At 37.7% G+C, this 19,115-nt stretch overlaps 1 protein-coding gene across 1 annotated transcript in view; it reads right to left on the bottom strand.

Annotated features, from left to right (window-relative positions):
• LOC131525604 (tripartite motif-containing protein 16-like) overlaps nt 1–19,115 on the bottom strand; it is a 47,530-nt gene that overhangs the window by 8,326 nt on the left and 20,089 nt on the right. Inside the window, exon 5 of the mRNA XM_058753434.1 lies at nt 17,066–17,113. Coding sequence (XP_058609417.1) covers nt 17,066–17,113 — 48 coding nt within the window. The remainder of the gene's footprint in view (nt 1–17,065; nt 17,114–19,115) is intronic.

The raw sequence follows: 19,115 nt of genomic DNA, 5'->3' as shown, positions 1-19,115 counted from the left end.
AGGTAGTCCGGATCTTCTGTACAGACTTCAGAACCTTCACCTTCAAGGCCATGGTTTGCGTGTTCCAGACCAAAGGACATTCTCGATGCTCAGGAGTTCATCGTTCACCAGTGCTTCGTGTTCAAGACAGTGAAACGGATCCAACTCCTCTCTTCCCACTGTAACGTGGTCCAGGTCAACAAGTGGAAGACGTCTCCACCCAGACACGGAACGTAAATATCACTCTTTCCAAACCTCTTTCCAGAGACCGTTGGCATTAGTGTATTGTCACGTTATGATTATCTAATTTGCATTTGATTCTATATAACTGATGTCAGTTAATAACAAATAATCTCTCGATTTATTTGTTGAATCTAGAATAAGGCTTGCCTTATTACTTCCAGGAAACTTTAGTTTATCTTTACATAAGACAATGTCCACATGAACATCCAACTCAGTCACTTGCATTTATCATTCTTTGCACTTTATCCATTAATTGTATCCATTTAGTAGTTGTTAGTTACTCCTGTCTATCCCTTTGTTAATAAAACCCCTTTTTTATTACACTTGTGTCTACCTTGTGTTGATAATACAGTAAAAAGGCTCTACAAGTTAACGATATCTCATAAATCCTTCAGATTGGTCAGACTACAACTTCCAACAATTTAATTGTAATTCTTATTTATTCAACAGTCTTCCAAGATTGTTCTTTATTGTCAAGGTGCAATTCCTTTGCTGGTGCCCCGTAAAATCCCAGCCAGCAGACTTATGAGGGCCCCACATGGGTCAGCCCAGATGAAACAATGAAATGAACACCGCTCAGTATGCATACTACAGAGTGCTAAAATAAGACTGAAGCAGCACTGCAGTTCATTAGATAATTAAGTGATTCATCTAGTACTGATTGAGCATTAGTGACAAACACCTGCTTAAGAAAAAAGAGACAAGCAGAAACACAACAGCTACTATTGACTTCCAGCCACAGCCTGCAAAACAACTACAAATAAAAGACATTAAATCTCTGAAGATCTCAGCAGTGGAGGATTAAAAAACTCCACAAACAGCATCACCAGCATCACTCATTATTAACCAGACTGACTTTATTTCTGTCAGGCGTCTAGAGAAGCTCTTATTGAGAAATACAGCGGTTCAGATGTTAATGTTTTATTGAAAAATATATTTGTCACCATTATGGAGAATAGTGTTTGTTTTAGTTGGGGGGTTGGATCTTAAAATTTTGACATAATTTTTTTCACTAGCTGCTTTAAGTGTGTTTGTTATGGCAAGACAAGCAAGAAAGAAAAAAAAAAACTGTGAGAATATAACCATCATGTAATGGCCTGATTCTAGAGACTGATATCTAATGTTGTTGATATGATAATTTCACATTAGTAACACTTGACATATGAATCCACATATCGACATTCAGCAGTGCAGAAGAATATTAAAATATATTTTTCACAAAATGCTTTGAACTCCTGCATCACAAACACACACAGACATCAAGAATCAATGTATGAATCTCAACAACGGTGACATGATTTATGCTGCAATGCACTCTGGGTGCAGCACACAAAAGTCATCCATGGCTCCCAGCATGCATTACGTCACCACTGTTGAGATTCATACACTGATTCTTGATGTCTGTGTGTCTGAAAAATCTGACAATTGAAAATCCAAATTCAGAATATTTGATCTGTTTTTGTTTTTTTTCTCAGGGTTAGTTACGTGAAAATTTAATTGGTAATACTTTAGAATAATGGTTCTTTGTTGTAACTATGCAAGAAGTAGTAGTATTACATTAACACTTAACGTAATACTATTAACTAATAGAGAAGGAAAACTAACTAAGTAGTAACAATTTTAGGACAAAGGTAGTTCCTAATTAGATATGTGATAATTATTAAATAAAAATCTCCTCATTGAGAACTACTTGTGAACTATGATCAATTAATAAAGAATAGCCAATTAATTACTAATCACAACAGTAACGTCTTAAAAGTGAACAATTGGGTTCTTTGTGGAAACTAATTCATGAATATGATATCCCCCAAATAAATCGGCTACAGTTTGAAATTGTGACTACTACTCTTACCAAAGGATGGATGTTCTCTGTTTATTTAAATCAAAAACAGAGAATAATAATAAAAACGATAATTCACTTAAAAATGTTAATAATTAGGAAGTGATGCTGACAAGCTCATGATTGAATTAGTTCACAATTATGAAGTCTGTTTTATGTCAGTTCAATATGTATCCCACTCCAAATGACCTACCGGTAAAATATCACTAGTGCCTCACACAAATATATGACTGTACATCATGTGTCAGATATAAAACTTTAAATAACTTCTTAATTTATGTGTGAGTATTTACTGAGGGGTTAACATGTTTTTCACTTTAAAATAATGGTCCAGATCATTAGTAGTTCCTTAGTAGCACTTTAGCTTTGAAGTGAAAAATAAACCCCTCACTAATTACTCAAACATTATCTTGTCAGCTTGCAAGAACTACTAGTGATCTGGACCATTATTTTAAAGTGAAAAAACACGTTAACCACTCAGTAATTGCTAAGTAATTTAATAAGTTATTTACCATATTTAAATCTGACACATAGTGTACAGTCATACATTTGTGTGAGGCACTAGTGATATTTTACCAGACACTGTAATCTGGAATATGCAGTTTTGTGCTTAACACAATATAAATGCAGTCAATGCCTTCATTAAGGATGTGAATTGCTTTTGTCAAGAGAACATCATTATTTATATTCAAGAAAAATCCTCCCTAGCCTACTGTCACTAAAGGTAGGTCTTTTGGAGTTGGAGGCATACTGAACTGACACAAACTGGAGCTTATAATTGTTAACTAATTCAATCACTTCCTAATTATTAACATTTTAAAAATGAATTATTTTTTTTATTATTCTCTCTTTTTGTTTGAAATAAACAGAGAACATCCATCCTTTGGTAAGAGTAGTAGTCACAATTTCAAACTGTAGCCGACTTATTTGGGGGATATCATATCCATCAATTAGTTTCCACAAAGAACCCAATTGTTCACTTTTAAGACATTACTGTTGTGATTAGTAATTAATTGGTTATTCTGTATTAACTGGTCATAGTTAAGAAGTAGTTCTCAATGAGGAGATTTTTATTTAATAAGTATAAAATATCTAATCTAAATGTCTAATTCATGCATTTATGACCTTAAGGTTAGATTATTGTAATGCTTTATTGGGTGGTTGTTCTGCACACTTAACAAACTCCAGATGGTCCAAAATGCAGCAGCTAGAGTTCTTACTAGAACCAGGAAGTATGACCACATTAGCCCGGTTCTGTCAACACTGCACTGGCTCCCTATTAAACATCGTATAGATTTTAAAATCTTGTTAATTACTTATAAAGCCCTGAATGGTTTAGCTCCTCAGTACCTGAGCGAGCACTTATCGCATTATAGTCCTCCACATCCACTACGTTCTCAAAACTCTGGCCATTTGATAATTCCTAGAATATCAAAATCAACTGCGGGCGGCAGATCCTTTTCCTATTTAGCGCCAAAACTCTGGAACAATCTACCTAACACTGTTCGGGAGGCAGACACACTCTGTCAGTTTAAATCTAGATTAAAGACCCATCTCTTTAACCTGGCTTACACATAATACGCTTCTAATATTCAAATCTGTTAAAGGATTGTCAGGCGGGAGGTCACATGACCCTTCGACGGCAGCGCACGCACGGTCCTTCGCTCTGCTCACTCTGTCAAATATTCTACAATCCTGATAGTAAATTCCAAACAACTCTCTATCTATTCCATCATGAATACTTCAACGGTCGAGGACAATCGGAAAAGAGTGATTGAGCAATCGTAAATAAAGAAAAAATTCAAAGATTCCACCATCACCAAAGAGGATATCGATGGTACCATTGCTAATGGTATCAAGCTAGTACTTAAAGAGCAGCAAAGTACTTTGGATTTGGTTGTGGCCTCAACAGTAAGAGATGTGATAGACTCTGTACTGACCCCGGCATTGCGTGACCTACATTTGGACATACAAGCGACCAACAATTCTGTAAAAGAGCTAAAAGCAGAAGTTGAAAAGCTTCGTGGCGAAACAGACACGGGACCGGGTCGATTCCGTTCAAGCAGCTGCACGTGAGGATAGGAGGACAGTCACGAACCTGAGAAAGCAGCTAGAACAACTTACCGATAAAGTGACGAACATGGAAGGATAGGAGCAGGAGAAATAACGTATAACTGGTGGGGTTGCCAGAGGGCTCCGATGCAGCCGGCTTCCTCAGAGCTAATCTTTCCAAGTGGATTCCTGCACTGAAAGGCCGCAATATTGAGATTGCGCGTCATCGTGTCTATGATGGAAGAAAAAGTAATTCCAAGCGGCCGCACACTCTTATCTTTCATGTGCTGAGATGGCAGGACAGATCCGCGATCCTGAGGGGTGCACGGCAGGCTTACCCGCTGAAGTGTATGCAGGATAATGTCACGTTGCTGTTTTTTCCTGACTTCAGTCCAGCCACGTCTGCCAGGAGAAGGAACTTCAACCCAGTCCTTAGAAAGATGACAGCACTGGGTCTGCAGCCGTTTCTCATCTATCCGGCGATAATTAAACTACGGCACAATGGTGAGCGGATGATGTTTGACTCTTCTCAGAAAGCGGAGGATTTTATCAGTTCACTGCCACAGAAGAAGGCATCTTAACTGCCCTGGAGAGAAGAATAACAAGGTGGACATGGACATTTAAGTTTCTGCTGTGATCTTTTATCCTGCAAACTTGTCTAGTGACTGGTAAACCTTGAAATATTTTCTTGGAACTAATGGAGAGAAGGTTTGATTACTAGTTCTTGACACTGAGGGCTTTTTGGGGACATGTTTTGCTTTGGGGTGCATTGGTCACGTATCCAAACATTTCTGTTTGTTTTTTTTTTAAGGCAGACCTATATTCTCGGTAATGTGCGGTCTCTTTTGGTTCTTGTTCAAAGTTGTTTGTCGTTCCCTTTTTTTGTGCTACTTTTATTTTATACAACAGATATTAATATCTTTATTTATTTCATTTGATTTTTAAAAGGATTGCGCACTCGGGCGGTTTGGCATATAGAGTTACTTTAAGGAGATCTCGTCCTGTGCGGGATTGGATTGCGCCATCTTCTGGTCGACCATTTGTTTCCTTGGTGTGTAATGGAATTTTTGTTATCAACATTTTTTATTTTTCATACATAACATCCAAAAAAATAAACAAATAAATAAAAAATACAAAATAATAATAAAAACAACAACAACAACAACAACAGACACATACTCAATATCTCAAAGTCCAGTCAAAGGGAGGGAGAGAGGGAAGGACAAGAAAAACATAAAAGTCACTCCTTTATACAGTCACGTATATCAAAGAGAAAGCACTGCCAAGCATTAATGGTAGAAGGCTTGGCCCCATTGATTCGTGCTGTTGTACATTCACAAGTCACTATTTGCAGGAGGCTACGGATCCAATATGTTTTTCCACACATGTGCAGTGTAAACCAGTTTTGTATTATTGTCTTCTGTAATGGAATTTTTGATCGCATTACAGTGTCTTTTTCTGTCAAATCTGTTTGGAATCGGGAATTATCTGAAATGTATAAGACGATGAGCCAAGCTTTTAGAGGTTAAACTGAGGTTAGACCACACTCTCTCCCAAGTCGACAGATAAATTAAGGTCAAAGTTATTCTTAGAGCACATATAATAACTCCTTGCAAAAGATTCAAAATTAAACTATAACCAAATTACAACTTCTATTTCTGTAATACTGTGTTAGCAGGTACTTTTCATATGTTTGGGGAGTGTCCTATTCTGTTATGTATAATCTATGGACACATGTAAACTTTTTTTTATCCTCGTTATTACAAATTGATTATATGGTTAAGCCAAGTTTATATCTCATCAATGTACAGCGGCACAAATTGATGGGGCCGAGCCGGGTGCTGTTGATGTTTGGCAGTGTTCTTTTTCTAAAGTACTGGATTATATAGAGCATGTCTGTTGTTGTTGTTTTTGTGTTTTGTCATGAATGGATGTTTGTTGTGTGTATAAAACCAATAAAAAGTTGCTAACAAAAAAATAAAGGATTGTTAGGCTGCATTAATTAGGTCAACCAGAACCGGGAACACTTCCCATAAAACCCGATGTACTTGTTACATCGTAAGAAGAATGGCATCTACACTAATATTAGTCTGTTTCTTTCTTATTCCAAGATCACCATAGCCACCCGATCCAGTCTGTATCCAGATCAGATGGTCAGTGCAGTCACCCGGATCCAGTCCGTATCCAGATCAGATGGTCACTGCAGTCACCCGGATCCAGTCCATATCCAGATCAGATGGTCAATCAGCACCTAGAGATGACCTCTACAGCCCTGAACATCAGTGGACATCAGGACACCTAGATGAGCCCCAGAGACAGATCCCCAGTGAAGACCTCGTCACCTAGACAGCCATCGGGACAAGATCTCGGAAACCAAATGAGTCCTTTACACAATCTGACTTTGCTACAGTTGGAATTGAACTACTGGTCTCTCCGCAGTTTCTCTACTTTGAGCCTGGTTTCTCCCAAGGTTTTTATCTCCATTCTGCCACCGATGTAGTTTTGGTTCCTTGCCACTCTGGCTTGCTCAGTTGGGGACACTTATTTTCCAGCGATATCGTCAACATGATTGCACAGATACTATTTAAACTGAACTGAGCTGGATGATGACATCATTGAATTCAATAATGAAATGCCTTTAACTGAAAATTGAGTGTTTAATCTTGTCATTTTACATTATTGACACTATTTTCCTATTTTGATATTGGAAAGTTGCTTTGAGTTGCTTTTTATTGTTAAAAGCGCTATATAAATAAAGGTGACTTGACATACGGTATGGGCAGCTTGCATGTTTTGGAAGGCACTATGAATGCTGAAAGGTATATAAAGGTTTTAGAGCAACATAAAGTAGTGGTCAGAATTATTGGCACCCTTGGTAAATATGATCAAAGAAGGCTGTGAAAATTAATCTGCATTGTTAATCCTTTTGATCTTTTATTTAAAAAATCTAATCTTTCATAGGATAATAAGAATTTAAAATGGGGGGAAATGGGGGATGCAAGATGGCGCCGTAGAGTGAACACTCGTTCTTGTGAGCTGTGTGATTAGTCTCGGTTATCTATAAAAGTTTCCTTTTCATTTAGACAGAAAAGTAGCTCATTGGCAACCTTTAATTTTATAGAATGAGTCTAAACAATTATTTTAACAAATCGTCAGGCATTTCGCTGAGGAGTGCGAAAAAACATGCATAGTTCGGCAGCCATAGCCGTGGATAGCATGCCAGCTACAGCCCCATTAAGGCATGAGGAAGAGGCCGAAAAGGCGACTGCTGGCGGCCCTACTCACAGTCTTGTCGCCGACTCTAACCTTATACAAGCTATGAAGAGCATGACGGACGACATAGTCGCAGTGATCGATGCTAAGATCTCGACGGTTCTCGAAGCGATAGACAACCAGTTGTCTAAAATTCAAAGTATTGTACAGCGAGTCCAAGAAGCAGAGGACAGAATCGAAATGACTGAAACTACATGCACTGACAATGAAACCAAGATTCAACATTTGGAAAAACATATACGTGATTTGACGGAGCAAGTAGACGACTTGGAAAATCACGGAAGGAGATGTAATGTACGCATTGTTGGCTTACCAGAGGATACGGAGGGATCCAACCCGCTCAAGTTCTTTGAAAAATGGATCCCGGATTACCTTCACCTGGACACGAAGGCAGGTAAATCGAAGTTAGAAAGAGCCCCACGCTCCCTCGCTCCAAAGCCGGTTCAGGGCAGCCGTCCTCGACCTGTCATCGGTCGATTTCATAACTTCCAAGACAAACAACGAATGATGGCAGCCACCACTAAGTGCTTCATGCTCAACAGTAAGCAGGCATCATCGCAGGATGCAGATACCCCGATAATCTCCTTTTTCAACGATTACTCAGCGGCTGTGGTACAGAAAAGAAGATCGTTCAACGAGTTCAAAGTTCGTCTTCGAGAGCTGCAGATGGATTATGCGTTGCTCTACCTCTCTCTGATGTTCAGGTACAACTGTTTCTTTATTGAGGTTTATGACAATGGATAACACACTTCGTATTTGTACTTGGAATGTTAAGGGAATTCACAATCCTATAAAGAGGAAGAAGGTCCTGACTTATATTACAGGTGCTGGTCATATAATTAGAATATCATCAAAAAAGTTGATTTATTTCACTAATTCCATTCAAAAAGTGAAACTTGTATATTATATTCATTCATTACACACAGACTGATATATTTCAAATGTTTATTGCTTTTAATTTTGATGATTATAACTGACAGTATCTCAGAAAATTAGAATTTTACTTAAGACCAATACAAAGAAAGGATTTTTAGAAATCTTGGCCAACTGAAAAGTATGAACATGAAAAGTATGAGCATGTACAGCACTCAATATTTAGTTGGGGCTCCTTTTGCCTGAATTACTGCAGCAATGCAGCGTGGCATGGAGTCGATCAGTCTGTGGCACTGCTCAGGTGTTATGAGAGCCCAGGTGGCTCTGATAGTGGCCTTCAGCTCTTCTGCATTGTTGGGTCTGGCATATCGCATCTTCCTCTTAACAATACCCCATCGATTTTCTATGGGGTTAAGGTCAGGCGAGTTTGCTGGCCAATTAAGAACAGGGATACCATGGTCCTTAAACCAGATACTGTTTGCTTTGGCCCTGTGTGCAGGTGCCAAGTCCTGTTGGAAAATGAAATCTGCATCTCCATAAAGTTGGTCAGCAGCAGGAAGCATGAAGTGCTCTAAAACTTCCTGGTATACGGCTGCGTTGACCTTGGACCTCAGAAAACACTGTGGACCAACATCAGCAGATGACATGGCACCCCAAACCATCACTGACTGTGGAAACTTTACACTGGACCTCAAGCAACATGGATTGTGTGCCTCTCCTCTCTTCCTCCAGACTCTGGGACCCTGATTTCCAAAGGAAATGCTAAATTTACTTTCATCAGAGAACATAACTTTGGACCACTCAGTAGCAGTCCAGTCCTTTTTGTCTTTAGCCCAGGCGAGACGCTTCTGACGCTGTCTGTTGTTCAAGAGTGGCTTGACATAAGGAATGCGACAGCTGAAACCCATGTCTTGCATACGTCTGTGCGTAGTGGTTCTTGAAGCACTGACTCCAGCTGCAGTCCACTCTTTGTGAATCTCCCCCACATTTTTGAATGGCTTTTGTTTCACAATCCTCTCCAGGGTGCGGTTATCCCTATTGCTTTTACTTTTTTCTACCACATCTTTTCCTTCCCTTCGCCTCTCTATTAATGTGCTTGGACACAGAGCTCTGTGAACAGCCAGCCTCTTTTGCAATGACCTTTTGTGTCTTGCCCTCCTTGTGCAACGTGTCAATGGTCATCTTTTGGACAACTGTCAAGTCAGCAGTCTTCCCCATGATTGTGTAGCCTACAGAACTAGACTGAGAGATCATTTAAAGGCCTTTGCAGGTGTTTTGAGTTAATTAGCTGATTAGAGTGTGGCACCAGGTGTCTTCAATATTGAAACTTTTCACAATATTCTAATTTTCTAAGATACTGAATTTGGGGTTTTCCTTAGTTGTCAGTTATAATCATCAAAATTAAAAGAAATAAACATTTGAAATATATCAGTCTATGTGTAATGAATGAATATAATATACAAGTTTCACTTTTTGAATGGAATTTTTGATGCTATTCTAATTATATGACCAGCACCTGTAGAAAAGAGAAGATTGGTATAGCTCTACTACAAGAAACGCATTTAGATAAACAGGAACATTTAAAGTTAAAACAGGGGGGATATAATCAAGTATATTCCTCATCTTTTTCGTCAAAAAGTAGAGGGGTAGCAGTGCTGATCAGAAAAGACATCCCACTGAATGTTGTTAAACTGACAGAAGATGATAGAGGTCGTTTTGTTATTATAAATGGCACTTTATATGGCAAGTCTATTTCCTTGTTTAATATTTATTATCCTCCAGGGCGCCCCTCTAATGTCCTTATGAAGGCATTTGCTGACTTTCATGATTTGAGATCGGATTATATGATTGCTGCAGGTGATTTTAACTGTATGTTAAATCCTGTCATTGACCGATTTTCCCATAAAATAATGGCCCCATCTAAGATAGCTAAACAAATTAATGGCATTTGTGAAGACCTAGATTTTATAGACGTTTGGAGAGCTCTATACCCATCTGGTAAAGAATACAGTTTTTTCTCCCCACCACATCCATGTTATACAAGGATTGATAATTTTTTTTTTATGTCTAAGCTCATTTAGCTGTAGCATGTTGTATTAATAATATTGTAATTTCAGATCATGCTATGGTTGTTTTAGACATAAAGGCATCAAATAGAGATAATTTTCGGCAATAGAGATTAAACACTAATATACTCAAAGATCAGTTATTTAACCCTTTTTTCTCTAAGAAATTTACATATTTCTATACTATTAATGCTCAAACTACGCGAGACTCTTCTCTCTTATGGGAGACCAGTAAAGCTTATATAAGAGGATTAATTTTGTCCTTTTCTACTTTTAAGAAACGTTAAAAAAAATGGGACCCGAAGATTATTAGAGGTGGCCTTGAAGAGTAAAGAGGAAAAATATATTAAGACTGCAGATAAGGTGCTACTCAAAATATCAGCACTGAGGTGCTCTATAGATTCACTGCTTACCCAGATGCAGAATACAAATGCACGGAGATAAACCGGGTAAATTTTCGGCATACGTTACTAAAAAGAACAGTGATTCACGTTCAATCATATCAATATTAGACACAAATGATAAATTACATTATGATCGTATGTCAATTAATAACACATTTAGAAATTACAATATGAACCTATACAATACTGAAGTGTCTAGTAGCAATAATATCCTATTAGAAGCTTTTTTTTCCCCCAAAATTAGTTTACCAACTATCTCAGTAGAGCAGAAAGCAAAGTTAAATGCTCCTATCTCTAAAGAAGAGTTAATGGAGGCAATCTCACATATGCAGAATGGAAAAGTGCCAGGCCCAGATGGCATCTGTTGTGAATTTTATGAGGAATGACACACTTTGTTACTTGAACCTATGCTTAATATGCTTAACCACTCATTTATCATTGGGCAGCTCCCTGAATCTCTGAGAGAAGCTAATATTCCCCTTATTCTGAAAAAAGGTAAACTTCCCGAAGCCTGCTCTTCATATAGACACATATCTCTATTAAATACGGATAGGAAGTTGTTAGCCAAAATCCTGGCTTCTCATTTGGAGAATGTAATAACAGATGTTATCAAAGTTGACCAAGTAGGTTTTATAAAAGACTGCTCATCTTGCAATAATATGCGACGTCTTCTTAATGTTATACAAGTCTTTAAACAGCGTGAGACTAATGTGATTAGAAAAGAGCCTTCGACTGAAGGTTTACAGACTGAGGAAAAACATCATAAATTAGTCCTTTATGCAGATGATGTGCTCATCTTCATTTCAAATCCTGACTCTTCAGTACCATCTCTTCTTAACACCATTAATACATTCAGTACTTTCTCAGGACACAAAATCAATTTCAGTAAGTCAGAGGCTATGCCTGTTGGTTCCATGAAAACAATGGCAAATATTAGCCCCTCATTTCCATTTAAGTGGTCCCCTGGAGGATTTATATACTTAGGTATTTTTGTGAGCCCTGTATTAAAAAATGTATTCAAAAGACAATTTTACGCCGTTGCTTAGTAAAATTAGAGATGATTTAAACCGATGGCACGCTCTACCAATTTCGTGGTTGGGTAGAATGGCCCTTATAAAAATGACTGTCCTTCTCAAGCTTTTGTACCCAATTCAAATCATCCTTATTCTGTTCTCTAAAAAGGTTTTAAAAGATGTGAATGGCTGGCTTTCCTCCTTTATTTGGAGCAAGCGCAAACCAAGGTTAAAGTTTTCTGCACTGCAAATACCAGGCTCAATTGGAGGATTGGATTTACCTAATATTAAGCTATATCAATAGGTCTGCACATTTAAGATATATTTTCTGATTGGGTTGTTCTCGATAATTCTTCTATTTGGTTGGACATTGAGCAGTCATTGTCAAAAATGTCCCTTATGGATCTGTTGTTTCTCAAAAAAAATGATATTCTTTTTGGAGAACGGTGATAACCCTGTAACTGTAAATACACTTCAGGCATGGAGGGCTATATGTCGTTTTGAGAGAAAAACTAAAGTAACCTCTGCTCTTACACCAATTGTGAATATCCCGTACTTCCCTCCAGGCAGATTTGATGGGAGGTTTAAATTTTGGGAGAATCGGGGTATTAATCGGCTTAAGGATGTGTTTGATGAAGAAGGCCTTATGTCCTTTGAGGATTTGAGACAGAAATACCAATTATTAAAACAGGACTTTTTTCGTTTTTTTGTACAGATTAGAAACTATATTTTGAAGGATACCTTATGTACTAATTGAAGTCTGTCTCCTACGGAAAAATTTATTTTTCAAACACCCGGCAAGAAATCAGTGAGTTTGTTATATAGGTTTCTTACTGTTACAATTGAGGGACAAGTAGTTTTGAATACTAGACTCGCTTGGGAGAGGGAACTTTCTATCTCTATAAGTGAAGAAGAATGGGATGATATTTGGAAATATGCCAAATCTATTTTGGTATGTAACCGTGCCAAAGCAATACAATTTAAAATTGTACATAGACTGCATATTTCACCAAACCGTAGACATGCATTTAACAATACACTTTCACCTCTATGCCTTAAGTGCAAAACACAAATTGGCACTCTCACTCACTGCCTTTGGTCATGTAATCAGTTACAAATATATTGGGTCAAGATTGTATCTGAAATGAGTAATCTCTTTGATAAGGAGTTGGTTGTGGATCCTTTATTTTTGATCCTTGGTCTGCTGGATAAAACTTTGATTTTATCAAATGAAGAGACTTTACAATCTTCTCACATTCGCAGCCAGGAAAAATATATTAATGAGATGGATAAGTGATAAGACTCAGACTATTTCTGGATGGTACAAGATTTTAATGGAACTAATTCCGCTGGAATATTTATCATGTTTAGTTAATGGTCAGCCAGATCAGTTTTATAATGTCTGGAAACCTTATATCAGTAATTTAGGGATTGATTTGTCAACTATTCTGTGGAAGAGTTTTCCTATTCATGTACCCCAAGTGAGTGCATAAGATTTTGAACTTGTATTGTTCTGCCACTATGTATTTAGTGTTGTTATCCACTTAATTTTTGAGCATCTCATTTTTCTTTTCCTTTTTAGTGGCCTAGACGGCACCCTTTTATTCAATACTTAAAAAAAAAAAAATCCATTTGATAGTTTAACAGCTCTAAATTTTCTCCTATAATGCCTGATGAGGTTAGAGAACACCTGACAAGAGATCAGAGACCATTCCTTCATCCAGAATCACTCCAGACCCTTTAGATTCCCAGCTCCATGTTGGTGCTTCTTCTCTTCAGTTCACTCCGCTCATCTATATTTCTACAGGGTTCAGGTCAGAGGACTGGAATGGCCAGCAGAAGCTTGATTTTGTGCTCAGTGACCCATTTTTGTGTTGTTTTTGAGGTTTGTGTTTGGATTATTGTACGGTTGGAAGATCCAAACATGGCCCATTATAAGATTTTTAACAGAGTCAGTGACTTATTGATTTTTATCTGTTGGTATTTGATAGAATCCATGATGCCATGTATCTAAACAAGATGTCCAGGACCTCCAGCAGAAATATAGGCCCACAACATCAAAAATACAGCAGTATATTTCATTGTACACATGGGGTACTTTTTATCCCTCTGTTCACCAAACCCATCTTGAGTGTTTGCTGCTAAAAAGCTAATTTTTTAGTTTCATCTGACCATAGAAGCCAGTCTATTGAAGTTCCAGTCGTGTCTGATAACTGAATACGCTGGAGTTTGTTTTTGGATGAGCGAGGATAATTTTTCTTGAAACCCTTCTAAACATGTGGTGATAGGTGCTGTATGACAATTTTTTTTTTTAAGGTTTTCTGACCCCGAGACTCAACTATTTTCTGCAATTCTCCAGCTGTGGTCCTTGGAGAGTCTTTAACCACTCAAACTCTCCTTCTCACCGTGCATTAGGACGATACAGACACAAGTCTTCTTCCAGGCAGTTTCGTAACATTTTACGTTAATTGGAAATTCTTAATTATTGCCCTGATGGTGGAAATTGGAATTTTCACTGTTCTAGCTCTTTTCTTAAAGCCATTTCACTAATTTGTGAAGCCCAATTATCTTTTGCTGCACATCAGAAATATATTCTTTGGTTTTTCTCACTGTGATGGATGATTAAGGGAATTTGGGCTTTGTTGTCCCTCCTATTTATATTTCTGTCAAACAGGAAGCCATGGCTGGATAATTTCATGTTGATAATCACCCTGGAGTGCTCAAAATTGTGAATATGAATGGAAATATACTTCAGAGATATTTTACTCATAAGAATTTCTAGGGGCACCAATAATTGTGTCCAATGTGTATTTGAGAAAAACATTTGTTTCATATTGATATTTCCCACCATTTTAAATTATTATTATCCAATGAAAAGTTGGCCTGCCTGCAGTCCAGATCTTTCACCTATAGAGAACAATTGGCGCATCATTAAACAAAAAATACATCAAAGATAACCACAAACTCTTTAGCAGCTGGAAACCTATATCAGGCAAGAATGGGACCAAATTCCAACACAAAAAAAAACAGAAACTCATAACCTCGATGCCCAGACGTCTTCAAACTGTAAAGAAGAAGAGATGCTACACCATGGTAAACATGCCCCTGTACTAACTATTTTGAGACCTGTAGCAGGCATCAAATTTTAAATGAGCTCATTTTGTGCATAAAATTGTAAAATTTCTCAGTTTAAACATTTATGTTATCTATGTTTTATTGTGAATAAAATATTGGCTCTTATGATTTGAAAGTCTTTTAGTTTTCATTTTATTCAAATTTAAAAAATGGGTTTAAACTTTAAAATCCGGGTTGTATATAATGGCATAGGAAAATATAATTGAAGCATGGATCTAGTCCCCTGAATTCCCCGCCCCCACCACCTGATGTTGAATTTGCAGCCTAGCTGGGTATCGCAGAGTAAACTTGATTCCTTTATTTGCGCAGGTTTTGCATTACATCCCGAAAGGCGTTCCGCTGAGACATCACCTCGCTAGTATTGTCCGGAAAGATCAGGACCCTTTTCCCTTTGTATTCCAACGGTTGCAATCTCCCACCGTGCAGAATCAGCTCCTTCTCTTGAAAATGATGGATATGCGCTAGGATTGTGTGCGGCTTTTCACCCGCAGCCGGTTTTGGCTGAAGAGAACAATGCGCTCGATCCACTTAAACCGTATGAGGGAAATGCTCTTCCGCAAGCAATTGGGGTATCAGCCTTGAAACAAATTCAGTGGGTTTACGCTCCTTTTCTCCTTCTTGTATCCCCACGATCTTAATATTGTGTCTTCTAGACCAAGCTTCTAGATCCATGACTTTAGCACGGAGCTGATTGTTTTGTTCAGACAGCTCTGAATACTTAGTTTCCAACGTCTTAAGAGTTTGTGCTAAATGAAATGAGTAGACACACTTTACAAGCGAAAAACTAAATAAAACACGGTAAGATAACAACTTTGTCGAGACCAGGGAGAGGAGCTATACCTCACACATGCGCACTAGTGCCCCAAAATCCATTGATGAACTTCTGTACTGTTTGTAGGAAAGTGCATTCAAGCTATATCTGATTTTGATCAGAAACTGGTACATGCATGTATAAGAATTTAATAAAACTTATGAGACAAATACATACGATTGATTAATGGGTCTGCTTGCAAACAATGTTTAAAACGATGCCACCATTCTCCACCAAAATATGTAGAAAATTAGCTTAAAGGGAGAATATTAATAATTAATCTTGACTCGTTATAATTAATTATAATATTTGGATAAGTTAGTAGAATTAGCTTGATAAAGCAGAATTTACAGTACAATCAATTGACCAGTTTGTCTAGCTCAGAATTGATTATTTATTAATTAAAAGAAATGTTAATTTCCAGGGTGAGGGAAATACCCTTTTTAAGGTACAGTACTACTCAGAGCATCATTTCCATGATGGTGAATTCCAGGGTTGAGTGAAGATGAACTCCAGAGGTATTAGAATAGACGCGGGAACATATTTTATCTGGCGGGTTCTGGGGGGTGTGCCTTGATGTTGCAGGTCATGGTCAGGATTTTTGACAAAATCCTAATATAAAACAGCCCGAACTCTTATAGATTAACATACAAATGAATAAAGACAGAGTTATATGCTAACCAATATATATTTGTGCTTTTGTGATTGTCAAGAATTTTTTTTTCTTTAATATTTCTATTATTTAAGGGGATTTGACTAAATATTAACATTGCTGGTACACACAAGTTTTGGTCAGTGCAGTCTCGAATTCTCTCATCAGAAACAACAAAGTGTAGATGTACATGCAATGTAAAAAATTAATGCATCATATACACTGCAGATAACATCACTGATTATAGCTCTTTTTAGAGTGCTTACACTCACGCTAGACTGAATTCAGTTATATTCTTTGATAATGTAAATGTTCTTTGCTCACTGTATAATCGTCATGCGGCGTTAATTAATATGTCTTTTTATTAAACGTGATCAGGTTAAATACAAATTCAGTCTTATTAAAATATGTTGTCATAATATGGATAGCCTACTTGCCAAAAACGTTATGATGTGCATAGTTAATAGATTACATTAAGCTACAGATTAGTGGTTTGAGAGCGTTTGACCAGAGACTAGAGCGCAGTTAAAGAGCTCTGCTTATGTGATTGATGGTGGCCATCTTGAGAAGCGGAGAAGTTTCGGAAAAAGGCTCATAAAAAGGACGAGGACGTGAATGGTTTTTACAAGTCAGAATGTAAAATTACGGTAATATTGCGTGAACATTTCACATGAAATTCTGTCAGTGTGAGGGTGAGATGTAGGGATGTTACCCAGTAACTTACATTGTAGGAAGTCATCTCTGGTCCCGAGAACAATGTTACTGTGAGAAACTGTGAAAATAACAGATATAAACTCTCAGTACAGACAGAAAATTATTCCTGTATTAATTTTTAGTAGAGATGCACCGATTGCAACTTTCTTGGCTGATTCCAAGTTCCGAAGTGTGACCTGCCAATACCATTTTTTTTTCAAGAATTATAATTGACAGCATATTAAAATATATACAGTATATATATATATATATATATATATATATATATATATATATATATATATATATTACAATATACATGCATATATATATATATACACATGCAAAATATTTTGGTTTTTTTCAATGCAAAATGCATTGTGGATTCATTCAGTAACGAAACTGGGAAGATACAACAGTTCTGCTGTGGCCTTGATTCCACAGCGAAATTGAGCAAAAACAGTCAATAATGTGTCTAAAATGTAAGTCACTTAATTTTAACTTCTTGTTTATTGAACTACTATTGTATAAAACCAGTGTCACATTGCAATCGTGTTGATAGGTGATTTAGGTTGCGAGAGCCTCATCTTGCATGACATAAATCAGTTGGCGTTCACACTGAATGCAATAAAACGTTTCGGGTTCCAGAAGTAACCATGGTTCCTAGGTTTGGGCCGATAGACAATGCCATCGTCTGTTGCCGATGGCTGATAGACATCACGATGTTGAGGTGGCATCGTGACCCCGCCCCATCCCCCCCACAACCCACCGCATCCCAATCCCGTGTTCGGGAAGAAAATGACGTGTATTACAGAACCCCTAAATAGAATAAATACGAGATGGGAGGAAAACTTTATCTTGCAGTTATATAATTGGGTAATTATACCGTATATAAATTTCGGCCATTAGAGAGCCACTATTATGTGGGACATTGAAGCTGCTTCTAAATGCACGATCGCTTTTTACTTTCACTTTCGAGATTTGCAATCACACGTACTCTGTGTATACTAGAGTGACAGTTCTTACCACACATTTTACAAGATTAGGTTCTTGTAAGTGGTGCTCAGGATCTGCAAATAATTCGTCCTCTCAGTCGTCTCTTCTTACTCTGTTTATGTGGTAGTGAAATTAAATATACTGTAATGTAACAGGCAACCATTATCAGCTAACCATGTTCCTTAAGTAGCTCGCAATATTTGTTAGAACACATTATTTGTTTTCCGTGCCTTTCTGGATACAGATTGCGATTTGGGCACCAAAGGTATGGCGAGGAGACGCAACATCTCGTTCCCTCTCTGGGAAGCATGGTTACATGCATAACCCGAGACGTTCCCCTTCTAGCGAACTTGCGCGTTATTCGTAAACGAATAACGAATTTATCCGAATAACAGAAAAATTGTTCGGCAGACACAATCACGTTTGCTGGAACAGCACTAAATTAGTGAGGTCTGCGGTTGTTAAGATAATAATGGCTAGTACTGCTTTGATAGCGTTTGACACAGTTTTGTACAGATACAGTGAGGAAAATAAGTATTTGAACACCCTGCTATTTTGCAAGTTCTCCCACTTAGAAATCATGGAGGGGTCTGAAATTGTCATCGAGGTGCATGTCCACTGTGAGAGACATAATCTAAAAAAAATCCAGAAATCACAATGTATGATTTTTAACTATTTATTTGTATGATACAGCTGCAAATAAGTATTTGAACACCTGAGAAAATCAATGTTAATATTTGGTACAGTAGCCTTTGTTTGCAATTACAGAGGTCAAACGTTTCCTGTAGTTTTTCACCAGGTTTGCACACACTGCAGGAGGGATTTTGGCCCACTCCTCCACACAGATCTTCTCTAGATCAGTCAGGTTTCTGGCCTGTCGCTGAGAAACACGGAGTTTGAGCTCCTCCAAAGATTCTCTATTGGGTTTAGGTCTGGAGACTGGCTAGGCCACGCCAGAACCTTGATATGCTTCTTACAGAGCCACTCCTTGGTTATCCTGGCTGTGTGCTTCGGGTCATTGTCATGTTGGAAGACCCAGCCTCGACCCATCTTCAATGCTCTAACTGAGGGAAGGAGGTTGTTCC

This window comes from Onychostoma macrolepis, chromosome 19 (genome assembly GCF_012432095.1).
Source record: "Onychostoma macrolepis isolate SWU-2019 chromosome 19, ASM1243209v1, whole genome shotgun sequence".
Lineage (NCBI taxonomy): Eukaryota > Metazoa > Chordata > Actinopteri > Cypriniformes > Cyprinidae > Onychostoma > Onychostoma macrolepis.
This window is presented reverse-complemented; position numbering and strand designations above follow the sequence as displayed.